At 35.2% G+C, this 16,127-nt stretch overlaps 1 protein-coding gene across 3 annotated transcripts in view; it reads right to left on the reverse strand.

Annotated features, from left to right (window-relative positions):
* MNAT1 (MNAT1 component of CDK activating kinase) overlaps positions 1-16,127 on the reverse strand; it is a 240,680-nt gene that overhangs the window by 42,522 nt on the left and 182,031 nt on the right. Inside the window, exon 8 of one of the 3 annotated variants that reach the window (XM_031668069.1) lies at positions 27-54. The exons of the other annotated variants lie outside the window; for them this stretch is intronic. Within the exon in view, the coding sequence (XP_031523929.1) occupies positions 42-54 (13 nt within the window). The 3' untranslated portion in view covers positions 27-41. Of the gene's footprint in view, positions 1-26; positions 55-16,127 lie in introns of those variants that run through there. 3 annotated transcript variants of the gene reach the window in all.

The following is a 16,127-nucleotide window of genomic DNA, read 5'->3' on the forward strand; positions in this document are numbered from 1 at the left end:
CACATTTACCTAGATAATCTCTAAGGTTCATTTAAAATTCTTCATTTAAAGCATCTATAAAATTAAAGAAGTTAGGTTACTTGTGAAATGTTAAAAGGAAAATGAATAATAAACAAACACAAATACAAAGGTACTAAGGTACAGAAAATCTACTTCACTAGAATTCCTTAATTTAGGGAAAGCACTTCTATATTTGTTTATACTTTTTGTTTAGAAGGAAACCCTTGATAAATTAGGGAAAGTGAGACATTCTGCCCCTCCCAAGAGCATTTAAATGTGGGAGAAATTGCCTTGTACAGGCAAGGGAAGTAATTTCTTTATGTTCCAGAAAAAGAGGAAGGAAAAAGATACAAACAAAAGGGATGAAATGAGCAATGTGACATATGGTCTGTATTAGTCCATTTTCGTGCTGCTGATAAAGACACACCCAAGACTCAGCAATTTACAAAAGAAAGAGGTTTAATTGGACTGATAGTTCTACATGGCTGAGGAAGCTTCACAATCATGGTGGAGGTGAAAGACATGTCTCACGTGGCGGCAGACAAGAGAAGAGAGCTTGTGCAGGAAAACTCCCTTTTTAAAAACCATCAGATCTCATGAGACTTATTCACTCTCAGAACAGCATGGAAAAGACCCACCCCCTTGATTCAATTACCTCCTACTGGGTCCCTCCCACAACACATGGAAATTCAAGATAAGATATGGGTGAGGACACAGCCAAACCATATCATGGTCATAGTTTACAGATGGGTGTAAAGGTGCAGACACCAGGATGAAATCACTTTTCAGACCCAGACAAAATAGGGCCAGGAAGGCATCAAGGAAAGGAGGCTCATGCTTACATGTCTGTTTCCAATGACGTTCTAAAATCCCTGTAAGAAATATTTTTGCATTCTTCATGCATCTCCTGCCTTTGACAAGGTTTATCACTATGTATTCTTTAGGATGGTAGTAACTCAGATAAGTTGCTCTTGGAAGAACACTTGCCCAGTAACAGCATCTCTACCAATGAATTGACAACAACTTGGACTTTGAACTTCTGAAACCAATAAACTCTCTTTCTAAGCAGCTTATGTACATCTCCACCTTTTGGCTAATAAAAGCCTTCCTTTACTCTTCCCTCACTGAATGCACTTGTGGCTTGCCCTTTCATGCATTCCACTTTAAAATCCTTATTTCTTATTCCCAAGAAAACTAAACATATTTAGAGATAATTTTCCCTAGTGTCTTTTTTTGGGTTAACATAGGTAATATGAATATGATCCCTCCTTGTAACCCTTAAATCTTCCAGACAATGTGAGTAGATTTTCTGGAGAATCCATTTAAGTGAAAAAAATTCTATATACAAGGTAACAAAGGGTGGGACAGAACGTCTCATATGAATACCATAGCACAGAACTAGAGCAGGGAGGTAAACAAGGAAAACAAATGATTATGGGTAGGACTTCAGACTGTCAACAGCTATGGGACTGTCTAGATCCATGTTTTAGATGTGATTATGCTTGTTACCTAAATAACAAAGGAAGGACATCTCATTTTCTTAACAATTAAAATTGTTATTATGGGATAATTTGTCAATCATGTACTCCCTTATTTTCTTTACATTGTTCCTTACATTCTTTTTAAGAATTTAACCTGTGACTTTCCCTTGGTGTTAAGAGCACAAATAAAATCATTGGGACAAAACACCTTACCCGCTACTTTGTTTGCTTCAAAACATTAGAAAACCAAGTAGTCTTCCTTAAAGATAAACTGAATTTTTATTTCAATAATTAGGAAATAAATGCTACACTGAACTAAATGCCAAAATTATAAGGAAGAATGTCAATACAACAATTTATCATTATGTTGATACGCCTAATTGATCAAATTAGGGGAAGAAAAAAAGGAGAAAAAGGAAAGGTAGGAAATCTCAATAGACCCAAAAACAGTATAATACAATAGATTCTAAGGGACCGGACTTTCTATATTACACTTCAATATTCTACCAGTCAGTATTCTAGGATCTTCCATATATTACCTCATTTAGTACTCAAAACAACCCCATCAGATAGGTGCAGCTATTATCTCCATCTCATAAAGGAGGAAACAGAGACACAGAAGGCTGGTAGGTAACTTGCCTAGGGTTATAAACGAAGCAAAACAGCCAAGATCTGAACTCAGGCAATATAATTCCAAAAATTCTTCTCTCAACTCCTACACTGTACTGCATATTATGAATATTTACAAAGTGATTTATATATCTTCAAAGTTTTGTTTTTAAGATTACTGTTATATTTATCAAATCAAATTTTCTGAAAATATTTAAATTGTAACATAGATACACCAAATTATGGTGCAAAAACACTCATATGTAGCTATTCAGAAATAAGTATGATCTCTAACACATAGCTTTAAAAATGATAAATCCTAGAGCACGAGATAAGAAATATATAAACAATTATATGGGCATATATTATGTTTAACTGTTGGGAATTAATGTCAGTAGCACAGAATAAAATTTTTAACTGGCATTCAATATGAGATATATAAAAATAGTTAAAAATAGTTTTCTAAAGTGGTAAACTAAAATCTATCTAATATTTAAAAAATAAACAAAAGAAAAAAACAGAGCTGAAATACCTGCACACTCCACCTAAGATAGTTCCTTGAACTATATTAATTATTATTTAACCATGTATTTAAAAGAGGGAAAAAGACCTCCAAATTTCCTAAAAATGGAAACCTCTGTTTAAAAAATGGAATGAAATGCTATACTAAGTGGAATTACAGTTCTGGAACGCAAGTGTTTATTATTTTATGATGAAACAACAATGAACACCTACAACATAATTTAAGGTTGCTGTAGTTTTACAAGGATAGAAGAAAAACTAAATATTATTCTCTAAAAAAGTGATTTTATACTACAAATGAAACAAAAATTTAAGAAATATGAGCGAATAAAAAACTAGTGTGTCAGTGTGTCAGTCTTATTTTAGACTTAACTCACATAAGAAAAAAGGTAACAGAACTCTAATATAACCTATTTGAGATAAATCATTTCTGGAAAGTAATAAATTCCTGATGTCATTGGGTGGCAAAGCATTTGTACAAAAAAGAAAGTGTCTGCATGCTTTTGGTAAGAAAAGCTAATTTTTTTCCATCTGTAACTAGAAACAGTATCATGCCAATTTGAAAGTATCTGTCTTTTATAAAGCTATAGAGCAGGAAACAAATTAAAAAAGCAGTTGTATCCATAAAATGAAAAGGATTCTCTATCATTTTTCAATTCTACTAATGATCAGAAAAGTAACATTAACCCAATGGTAACTACTACTTAGAGGTTCACCTGCTTTAAGAAAAAAAAAAAAGAAGCTGTGATTTTAAACACTAAAAGTAAGCTTATATAGGTGAAAATACATTGAATGACTAAACAAGATTATTCCACACACAAATATGATGGGGACTGGCCCTAGTTACCTAATCAAAATGGTAAAGTGCTCCATGAATTAAGAAAACAGAAGCAGAAGAGTAGACCACCAGTGGGGAATTGTCAATCTAATACAATAACATATTTTATACCACTGTTTTTTTAATGACACATTTATTTCTTAGATTACCAACAAGCATAAATAGAATAATAACCACCCACAACAAAGATAGTCTTTGAGAAAGCTTTTGCCCTCCTCAGACAGATCGCCAGCTGCAAAATCAAAAACATGATGAAGAAAAAAGGAAAATTTTTTAAGTCTACCTTTCTGTACAGGAAATTTTTGCTTTGTACAAGCAAAAATTAAAGACATATACTAGAAAACCTGATAATATAAAATTGATGAAAACTAACATCCTTATAATATGAAGTAAGAGTAAGAAGTACGAATATTCTAGAAATGGCAAATATTTACATACAAACAATTCAATGGACAAATAACACACTTAATTCTCAAAATGACTGAATCAAAAAATTTAAAAAGTAGGCTCAGTATTTAAGGGAATATATAATTAATTCACCATTGTTTTCTAAAAAAAAAAAACAACAACTTTGAGGATGTTTTAAAAATCTTCTACCTTGACAATTAAGCAACTCTTTTCATAGTGTCAAAGGTGTTAGATAGATAGATAGATAGATACATAGATACATAGATACATAGATGCATAGATATGTATTAAAGTAAGTAGTACTATTCTCCCACACTGACTAAATCAAAAATATTAAGGGTCTTATAAATTAAACATACAATTCAGGTCTAAGATATATATCTACAGACATATTTTGAAATAAGGAAAACGCTGGAGAAATATCGTGAATAAAAAACATTTGAAGTTACACACAGTGCTGCAATGGGCTTTGTTGTCACAGAATCTTTTACAGTCTACCTATTTTGGTCCAGCCCAGCTGCTGTGGCAAGTGGTAGTGGTGAATCAGAAGGAAGCGGCAGCTGCACATACTCTCTGGCAGCAGAATAAATGCAGCCCCTGTCCCCAGTGATTTCTCTCCCTGGCCTTTCCCTGACACAGGCAACAAAAGTGAGTAGTGAGAAAGCAAGACTGAGCAGCTGCCTTAGTCATTCAGATGCCTGCTATAGCTCTCACACAAAGACTTGTGTCTAAGTGGCATATTCTATAGGCTGTGCAAAACTCTGAAGGTAGCCTGAACCCTATGAAAGTCATCATGGAGCCATCCAGACACTCAAGCCAAAAACCTTGGAATTTTCCTAGATTCATTCCTTATCCTGCACCTGAAGTCAGTGGCCAAGTCCTTTTAATTCTATCCCTTTAGTCTCAAATCCATTCTCTCAACTCCATCCTCACTGCTTACAACTCTCTTATTTTGGCATTTTATTTTACTTCAGCCTTCTCAAATACATCCTCCATACTGCTGCCTTCAGAAGTATTTTTTCTAAAATATAAATCTGAATATCTCAACTATTTAAACTTCTTCCATAGCTACCTATTACTAAGAGTGTATGGTCCAGAGTCTAGTTACTGAAATAGCAGTGGTTTTCAACCTTGATTTAAGACACACAGGAACAAAAAGGGGGAAAGAAGTACTACTCAAAATACTTAATATGATAAATAAGATTCTTCATGATTTGATCCTAACTAGTTTCTTGTCACTTTATGTTACAAACCCTGTGCTCCAGTCAGACAGAACTACTTACATTTCCCTCAAGGCACCTTGTTCTGTCAAATCTCTGAATCCTTCTGCTCTGATGGAATGGTCTGTTCATGCTACTAGAAGACTCTTATTTATCCTTTAAAATGAAGTCGAATGTCCATATCTCTATGAAATGTTCCTTGACTGCCTCTTATTATGTCTTGTTTACATGACAATCTCCCTTTTCCAGACTGTCAGCTTCTGAAAGAGGAATTATGGCTAATTGTTCTTCATAATTCTTGCACCCAGTATGATTACACTTAATATACTTCAGAATGAAGAAGAATCTTGGCACTTGGCAATATCATACTTCTTTCCATTATATCTCTTAAATTCTCTTCAGTTTAAAAAGTCATTTCAGAATCATGTTTGCCATCAAGGCACTGTGGGATGAGGTATGAGGAGATGGGGTAGAGTATAGTGAGATGGAGAAACAAAAATGAACAAGAGATGTTCCCAGACTTAGAAAAGCTTATCTAGAGAAGGAAACAGACTCAAACAATAATAATAATAAATAATAATAATAATAAAGATGGAAGAAGAATCTTTAGTAATAAAGATCTTGAAGGAGGATGTCCTCTTAAGCAAATACCCTGGAATTGACTGATGATAGTGTTTGTAACACAGCTAAAACTAAATACTGCCTCAATGACCTCTACTTTTTGACCTGGAAAAGTAATTAAGGAAGCCAGTTTTACTTTACCAAAGCATGTTATATTTTTCTGACCTCTGAATGCAAACAATTTGAGTTTAAAGACTGAAATAAAATTAAGACCTTTTGGCATTAGAAGGTTAGGTGTTTGTTTGTTTTAGGTTGAAAGAAGGTGGTTCCTGTCAGAATGTTTCATGGCTTGGGAATCAGAGACCCCCGTAGATGTAAAACAGTAATAATAAATACTTATTTCAAAATTTAATTATAAATTGACAGGAAGATATAAAATGTTTCCTCATAATTTTCTTATTTAGAACTAGAAATCCCTCAGAGTTAACAAACACCTCTGTCTAAAGCTCACTATTACTATTACAGATAGGTAAATATGTGTAATTCAGGAAAAGAAAAGGCAATATTCCACAGGTCAAGAAAAAGTTCAGGACTCGATAATCACATAGCTTTGCTTATACTAGTAATTACTGGGGATAATAGGCAAAACACATGGCTTTAAAGGGAGTTGAGTGAGGAAAGAATATTCTTTTCAACAACTGGTACTGGGACCATTGGATATCTGTGCAAAAATGATGAATGTGGACCTTTACCCCACACCATATACAAAAATTAATTTAACATGGATCTGAGGCCCAAATGTAAGAGGTAATGTTATAAAACTTTTACAGGAAAATATAAGAGGAAATCTTCATGGCCTTTAGTTAGGCAAAAGTGTCTTAGATAAAACACCAAAAGCATGATCCATAAAAGAAAAAAACTGGTAAGCTGAATTTCATCAAAATTCAATGTGTTATGCTTCAAGAGACATCATTTAAAAATAAAATAACAAACCACACTCTAGGAAAACATTGTGTATATATATATATATATATATATATATATATATATATATATATATATATTTTTTGAGATGGAATCGGCTCACTGCAACCTCTGCCTCCCAGGTTCAAGTGATTCTACTGCCTCAGCCTCCTGAGTGCTGGGACTACAGGTACGCACCACCACACCAGCTAATTTTTTGTATTTTTAGTAGAGACGAGCTTTCATCATGTTAGCCAGGGTGGTCTTGATCTCCTGACCTCATGATCCTCCTGCCTCAGCCTCCCAAAGTGCTGGGATTACAGGCGTGAGCCACCATGCCCAGCCACAAATTATATTTAATTGAGTGCTGATATCCAGAATATATAAAGAATTATAAGATACATATATGGCAAGTGCTTTGTAAAACGACATTCATTTTTTTAACTGACCATTAATTTTTTTATTAAAAAATACCACATCATCAAAAAAGAACTTCTTGTAACTTAATAAGACAAATGACCCTATTTTAAAATGAGTAAAAGATCTGAACAGACATCACACCAAAGAAGATATATAGATGGGTAATAAACACATAAAAAGAAGCTCAATATCATTAACCATGAGGGAAACACAAATTAAATCCACAATGAGATACCAATTTTTACTCACAACAATGGTTATAATCAAAATGACAATAATAAACATTGCTGAGGATGTGGAAAAATGGAAACTCTCAGGCCAATAGGAATGTAAAATGTATAGCCACTTTGTAAAATAGTTTGGCAGTTTCTGAAAAGTTAAATACAAATTTGTTACATGATCCAGCATTCATTCCTAAGTATATATTCAAGATACATGAAAACACACATGCAAACAATGTGAATATTTATAGCAGCATTATTAGTAGTGTCCAAAAAGTTACAATAATCCAAAAGTCCATCAACTGATGAACAGATAAGCAAATAGATAACGTGTAGTATATCCATACAATAGAGTATTATTCAGCAATAAAAAGAAATGAAACATGGATATATACTACAATATGAACCTCAGAAACATGAAAGAAACCAGACACAAAAACCACATACTTATGATTCTATTTATATCACATGTCTAGAATAGGCAAGTCTATGGAGACAAAAAAGAGGTAAGTGGTTGCCCAAGTTTGGAGATGGGAAAGGGGGTTAATGGTAAACTAACACGATGGATCTTTTGGGGTTGTGGAAGGTTCTAAAACTGGAGTGTAGTCAGGTTCGGTACAAAATAAAAATGCAGGCTTCTGTTTAAAAAGAGGGAAAATATTTTTTTCCTTTCTTCTAGGGTCTCTCTCTTAACCTGTCATGGTACTTTATTTGCTATTTAATGCTGTATCCCTCAGTCATGAGATACTCCTTGGGTAAATGCAGACCCTCAGAGGCACACAAGGCACATACATCCAGTCCTGACCTTCCCTGTGTCCACAGCCTCACTGTGGGTAGAGGCAACAACAATGAGTAGAAACAGAAAGAAGGTGGTCGAGAACATGTTTCAAGGAGGGAAGAACACATGGTTCAAAGCCCCTAGACCATGTTTGATTGTCCCATCAGACTTTACTTACAAAATAATAAATTTAAACATAAAATTATTAAGAATTCAAGATGACAACCACAGAGTATTAAACTCCAAGTACAGGGCCCCTTGTGAATTCAGGGCTCCTTTCTGGGCATGGGACCCTGTGAAACTGTACTGGTTATACATACATGAAGCTGGCCCTGATTGTAGTGATGGTTGTACAACTTGGTAAATTTGCCAAAAATCACTGAACCATATATTTAAAATGGGTTACCTCTGTGGTATGTAAATTCTACTTCAATAAATTTAAAGATAGCTTTAAGTCTTCGGTAGTAGCACACTAAACTTAATGAAACTGGGTAGACCATCATAGACTCTGCAGGTCTGCCCCTTGTGTCTAAGCCTCAATCAGTATTCCAGACTGAGTGCCTTTTACACGGCCAAATAAGCAATAGGTCCCAAAGGATGACCTCTGATAAAGGAGATGTATCTCAAAAAGGCCCACATCAAGTCAGAAGATATAGTTCTCCTTTTGAACATGTAAATTAACTTTGAAATAATATGTATGAAAGAACCATACATATTGGTCTTTGCCCACAGTCCCTGGCACAGGGCTAATAAACTTATAGATAGGGTTGCAGGGAGAATCTTTTGTTCTAATATTTGGTCTTTGACTCCATTTCTTGACACAGAGCTCCTAAATCTCTTGGAATTTCCTGGGTAATAGGAGCATCTTCTGTTTGAAGGAAGCAAATCTTGGGGGTTCCTGAATGGCCTCAGGATGGGGTTGGTTCACCAAGGGAATCAACTATGCAGTTAGCAGGCTGGAACTTCTAACCTCACCCTCGGACCCCTGGGGAAGGGAGGAGGCTGAAGGTTGAGTTAATCACCAATGGCCAATGATATAACCAACTGAGCCTACATAATTAAGCCTTCATACAAATCCACAATGACAGTTTGGATGAGCTTCTGCATAGCTGAACTTGTGGAGGTCCCTGGAGGGTGCATGGCATGTCAGAGGCACACAAGGCACACCCTGGAGGGTGCATGGCATGGAAGCTCTGTGCTCCTCAACTATGCATCTCTTCCATCTGGCTGTTCACGTATAACCTCTGTAATATCCCTTACAACAGATGGATAAACATAAGCAAAGTGTTTCCCTGAGTTGTGTGAGCTGCCCTAGCAAATTAATCAAAACTGACGAAGGATTTGTGGGAATCCCCAATTTATATCTGGTTTGGTCAGAAGTATAGGTAACAACCTACTACTTGTGACTGGCATCTGAAGTGGAGGGCAGTCTTATGAGACTGAGCCCTTAACCTGTGGTATCTATCTTCAGGTAGACGGTATCAGAACGGAACTGAATTAGAGGACACCCAGTTGGTGTCTACTGGAGAACTGCTTTGGGTGGCGTGTAGGGGAAAAACTCTACAACACCTGGTGTCAGAAGTATTGGCTATGTGGTGTGTGAGAGTAGGAAATGCACTCTGGTTTTTTCATATCTCTTTTAACAACTCTTTCTGGGTAGAATAAGGGTGATTTCTGAGGTAATGAGTTTACCTCATAACTGGAGAAAGCCTTTTAACTATTAGGGATTTCTAACCAGAGAGGAGGGCCAAATGAACAGTACTGTGATGAAGGTCCACAATCATGACTGAATTTCCATCAAAAGATCTCCTCTTACACTGAGTAATTCTATGTGCTAAAGTGCTTCTGACTGAGCCTACACTATGATCCAGAGTTCTGTAACATTACTCAGCCATTTCTGTGATAACATAATTGTTCTTGAAAGATCTTATATTCTGCCAAATGTGAACTTAAAAATTAGAAGTGAAATAGGGGACAGTCCACACAAAATATACAGTATGAATCTCAAAAACATGAAAGAAGCCAGACATGAAAGATGACATAACCAGGGACCCAACAAAAACATTAATTATTCCTCCCAAAAGTATTAACACAGTTGATTTTTTAAAGCTTGGTTAAGTTCCAAATAAATAGACGATACAGTAAATGTAGGTTTTATAAGAAACGGAAGAAAAAACTGAATGTAAGTTGATGGAAGTAATTGTAAGGAAGGGATAAGGTTGCTAAGTTATGAAAATGAGCAAAATGCACAAAACTTGGGAAGAATTCCACAAGTAGCACTTCCAAGACAGAATGCAAGGCAAAACTAAGCCAAAAGGAAGAACATGGTATAACCAGACATCCTGTACAGCACTCTCTTTACTCCTCTCTGGCTTGATGCATCTCATTGTGTTTTTGTTTCCATATACAGTCATCCCTTAGTATCTGTGGGGGATTCCTTCCAGAAACCCACCCCCAGGATACCAAAATCCGCAGATGCATAAAATGGCACTGTATTTCCACATAACCTGTGCGTATCTTCTCATAGACTTTATTTATTTATTTTTCATCCCCCTGGACACCAGGGAGCATATACTTGGTTACTTATAATACCTAATACAATGTATTATAAATGCTATGTAAATAGGTATTGTCGTGTATTGTTTAGGGAATAACGACAAGAAAAAAGTGTGTACACATTCAATATAGGCGCAACTATCCTTTTTCTCCCCCAAGTATTTTCAATTTGCCATTAGTTGAATCTATGGATGCGGACCCCACGAATAGAGAGCCAACTGTATCCAAGTTCAGCTGCCATTATTAATTAACAACGTAACACATTTACTTACTAGGAAAAATCATGTGCAAACAAAATAACTTCTACAATGTGGAATCTACATTATACAGATATCATTCCACTATTTACCATTCACGTATAAGCTAATTCATGTTATAAATACGCGTTCTAGAAATGGGCAATGTAATAGACAGACTGAATTTGATCTAGTACCTACTTTTAATATGTGACCAAGTTGTCAGCTTTTGCCCTCACTCACCCATTCCCTGTCTTGCTTTAACCAACATCCCCAATGTTGGACACCTCTCAGTGATCTCATCTGTGGATCTCTCTTTCAGACTAGTTTTCTCTGTATGGGTTTAGTATTTATTTTGAGAGTCAGGGAGGGTGATGTTATTTGTGTAGCTAATTTTACAGTATAGAAGAAAGATTTCACATATATATTATTGTTTCCTCATTTTAAAAGCAGATGAATAAATATTTCATTTCTCTTTTTCAAATTAAAAACAATGTCTCAATTTATTTTTTCTTATTATAGTTCTAAATAGAAAAAAAAGGCTTCCCCACCTTAATCTACACCACAGTTTTGCTATTTTCAAGGCATGGAGTACAATTTGAAAAAAAAAAACCGGCACTGAATTTTGAAAAGCTCTTTAATACTAGCACAAACTTAGTAATATAAATTCTGGGATGAATTATAAACTTTACATGTATGTGACATACCAATAAACTGTATTGCAAATATCCCCCAAAGCAAGCAAACAAACAAAAAACAGGCTATTATTACTCTCTACCAGTTTCATTACAGTTACAAAGACTGCCATAAATGTTTTTGACTTACAAACATCTACTGGTCACAGAAGTTTTCATCACTAAAAAAATTAGACTATTTGAAACAGAGGTAAAACACTTGTTTCCTGAAACAAACTTTTGTTTTAATTTTTAAATTTCTTCTGCCTCTTTTAAAGTGGCAGTCAGAATATTCATTAATGTTCAAGTGCCAGATGTTAAGTCATTTACAGCTCAAATGGGCCTTATAAATTTATCTATCATTTTTATCTTGTTTTGTTTTGTTTTGAGACTGCCTTGCTCTGTCACCCAGGTTGGAGTGCAGTCTTGGGTTCTTAGCCTCCAGAGTAGCTGGGATTACAGATGCACACCACCACACCCAGCTAATTTTTGTATTTTTTGTGGAAACGAGGTTTCACCATGTTGCCCAAGCTGGTCTCAAACTCCTGGCCTCAAGTGATCTGCCCGCCTTGGCCTCTCAAAATACTGAGATTACAGGCGTGAGCCACCATGCCATGCCATTGTCCATCATTTAATCCAGGAATTTTTGCTAATGAAATAATTAAAAGATCACATAAAAATTCAGCAAGATTCTATTTATAAAGACAGCAAATGAAAACTAACCTAAATGTCTAATTGAAGACAGGTTAAATAAGTTATGTTATGAAATACTTTAATGGTGCAATGGATAAACATGTATCATTTGAAGTATTAATGTAAAGTATAAAATGTAAAGATAGTCAAGATATAGTAGGTTAAGACAGGTAGCAAAACAATAATGTAACAGAAGCATTTTTGTTAAATATGTATAATAAAAATACGTAAGATAACAAAAAAGGTCTAGAAGACTATTAACCAAGATTAAACTAGTGGTTCTCAAAGTATGATCCTTAACCATCAGCATCAGCAATACTCAGGAACTTGTTGGAAATGAAATTCTGGGGTCTCACTCTAGCTCTGCTGAATCACAAACTCTGAAGGTGGGGCCCAGCAATCTTTGTTTTAGTAAACCCTCTAAGTGATTCTGATATATGGTTTGAGACTGCTACTCTAGGTCCTCTATTGGGAATCAGGATCCCTTTGAGACAGGAATAAAAACCATAAACTTTATTCCAGTAAAGCATACATTTGAACAAATGCTCAATTTTATTCACAAATATGGGAAAGAAAGTATCCATGGTAGTAAAGTACTGTTCCCAAGTAGAATGTATCTACTAAGCCCTAGGACTCTTCACCTACAACAAAATAACAGATATTTACTGCATATAAGTTGCCAAAATTAAATCACAAAAAAATGAAAGCAAACTGTGAATCAAACCTTCAAGTCTGGCATACCAATATTTCTTCCAGTTTGTCTTTATAATCTTTCTCAGATTCCAAGACTGACACAAAATCTCCTGGGTTTAACTTTCCAAATTTCTGAACTACTGAGTTTACATGTTGAACTTGTGGCCTTTGCAATGGAGAAATCTTACTTGACCACTATTCCATTTGACTAACAATCTGTACTTCCTAGCCTTAAGAGAAAAACTTGAGAGAAAGTTTTTCTTTTTTCTTTTTGTCCCCTCTCCCTTCCCTAGAGAAAGTTTTAAGAAATTTATCATTTCAGAAACATCCTAAACCCTGCAGAGATCCCTGATTTCCTTATAGCTTATAGTAAGAACCAAGATCAAACTACAGAGACCTCAAGTTAAAGCTTCAAAGAAAACTAAAGGCCAAAAAATAAAAGATCTAACTAGAACGTTAGTAATCATCTCCTAATTTTATTGTTCCAAATCAATTTTAGGTTTCTATGGTAACATATGCATCTCCTACGATAATAAATTGTAACCAAATAAAAATGTTAATGTTATTCTAAGAAAAGTATCCCAACTCTTTTTTAAAAACACTATATGCACACCTGCTATTCTCCTATCCATCCAAGCAGGAAACCATTTCTCCTTTACATCATAAGAAATAGAAAACTACTTATTAAAACATTAATCACAGTCCATTATATTCTGACTCACTGCCAAAAGTTCCCATTACATCACTGAAAATATCTATTAACCAAAACCTGCTTCTGACAAGTTACAGGAGTGTTTAGAATTTAGTAATGTAAAAGTCAGTTTAAAAAGAACAGTTACACAATTGATTTTGCAGCGGCAGCAAAAATAATTACTTTTTTTCCGACATTTATTACCAAAAGGCTGATTTAACTGGTGTTTGTACTGTAAAATTATTCAAAAATTATTTCAAACTTCACCTAGTATTATTAAATAAATTTACTATGAAAGTATTAAACCAGTGACTGAAAAGTGAAATTAAAGAATTTTAAAATGTGTTGAATACAACACTGTATGTAAAACTATATTGAGTTGTGTAAATATGGGTTTTGTTTAGAGCCATGTCTCACAGGAAATTGTAGTAAATGAAAACCATCCCCATTTTCCATTCCTACTCTTTAGGATTTATGTTTTTACATTTAAAACCAGTTATAAAGAGAAACGAAAAACCATGGTGACATTACCTTCAAGTCAGAATAATGACTACTTTGGGCATTCTGATCATGTTAAAATAATTTAATATTATTAGAAACAAAGTTTAAATACATTTTTATTTTGTACCAACAGAACCAACTATTTAGTTTTCATCTGCTGAGCTGTTTGTTTGGGGAGTAGTAACAGTGGCTTCCTAACTTAAGACAGTGCCACTCCAAAGCAGGAGGAAGAGAGGTGACATTTAATAAAGTGCCAAGAAAAAAAGCATAGGGGTGATGGGTGTATATTTCCTAAGAACGGAGACCACTTATGGCATATGATCTTCTATATTATAAAAATCAGTAACTCAACAGCAGAAACATGGTAATTTTTCTTCTGTTTCCTTATATTTTCAAAATTTCTCTATAATGAACATATATTACTTTTATAATGGGGAATACCCAATGAATTTATTTAACAGATACATGTGACTCCAAGACAACTGGGAGCAACTTCAAGAGAAAATGCCAACATGTCTTAATACATTATATTGTATGAATTTTCCTTCAAATTTAAATTCTCATAATCTCTATTTCTGAAAATAGGAGTGAATGACAATCTCCAATAGCTTATATAAAATCTAACGTTTCTTAGGTTTATGTTTTCCTTATTGTAATATGTTTCCTATGTTTAATTTAGCTGGAAAATTCATGGTAGAAGGACTTAGAGAAATTAAAAGCATGAATTATATCTCAGTTAATAAGGAGACAGAAAAAGAAGAGAGACTTAGGTTACAATCATAGAACATGATAACGATAAATTACCAGGGTACTTTAACCAAAGAGCCAACATGTTTTACATTTGAAAGGTTAAAACAGTCACCAAGCTATATATGTCTAATAACTTCCTAACAATTCAATTTCCTGATTGTTTTTCCTTTTTAAAAAAAAATTTAGTTTCTCTAAATAGAAATACAATTTCTACAAACCTAATGAAAATAAAGTCATCTCTACTTGAAAGTAGTTCTTAAGAGAATATGAGGCTGGGCACAGTGGCTCACACCTGTAATCCCAGCATTTTGGGAAGCCGAGGCAGGTGGATCACTTGGGTTCAGGAGTTAAAGACCAACCTGGCCAACAAGGTGAAACCCCATCTCTACTAAAAATACAAAAAACTTAGCCAGGCATAGTGGTGGGCTTGTAATGATTACAGGTGGGCACCTGTAATCCCAGCTACTCAGGAGGATGAGGCAGGAGAATCGCTTGAAGCCAGGAGGCAGAGGTTGCAGTGAGCCAAAATTGCGCCACTGCACTCCAGCCTGGGTGACAGAGAGAGACTCCGTCTCAAAATAAATAAATAAATAAATAAATAAATAAATAAATAAATAAATATTTTTCTGTTTTCAATCCATGATGGAAAGGAAAAAAAGACAAAGACATTTCATTATTATCAGGTGAATATAAGGTGGATCATAAGAGTGTAAAGATGCAGAAAGTAGCCCTCTAGACGCTAATTGTGATGATAAAAATAATCATGTAAGTAAAATCTCAGATACTAATATCCTATCCTAGATTAATCTTCTCAAACTGTCTTTTTTTTTTTTTTTTAAATCTCCTCAAACTCTATTGGTGGGCTTGGGCTCTGCTGGTCCCACAGTGCTGTGGATCACCTGCCATGGATCCCAGCCCCAATGGCCCCGCCAGCCTCTGGCCTCACTGCCATTTATAGGACTGATTCTGCAAGACATGCGGTCTGTGGCCCACCCACGCCTTGTCACTGCAGGTGAAGAAGCTGCCCCACCACCAGTGCTCACAGTACTAGGATACCTTTGTCATCTGCAGTAAGACCTATGGCAATGTGATGGTGCTGGATGGCATCATCCAGTATAAAGAGAGGAACAAGTTCTCCTACCAGGAGATTATAGTCAACCTGCCCCTCTGCAGCCACCCCAACACACAAAAGGTGGTGATTATTGAGGACAGGGACAGGAGCATTCTGTGCAAGGTGATGTAGCACCCCTCTGTGAAGTCTATGGTCCAGTGTGAGACTGATGAGGATGTCATCCAAGTCTCTCAGAAGTTC

This window comes from Papio anubis, chromosome 7, assembly GCF_008728515.1.
Source record: "Papio anubis isolate 15944 chromosome 7, Panubis1.0, whole genome shotgun sequence".
NCBI lineage: Eukaryota > Metazoa > Chordata > Mammalia > Primates > Cercopithecidae > Papio > Papio anubis.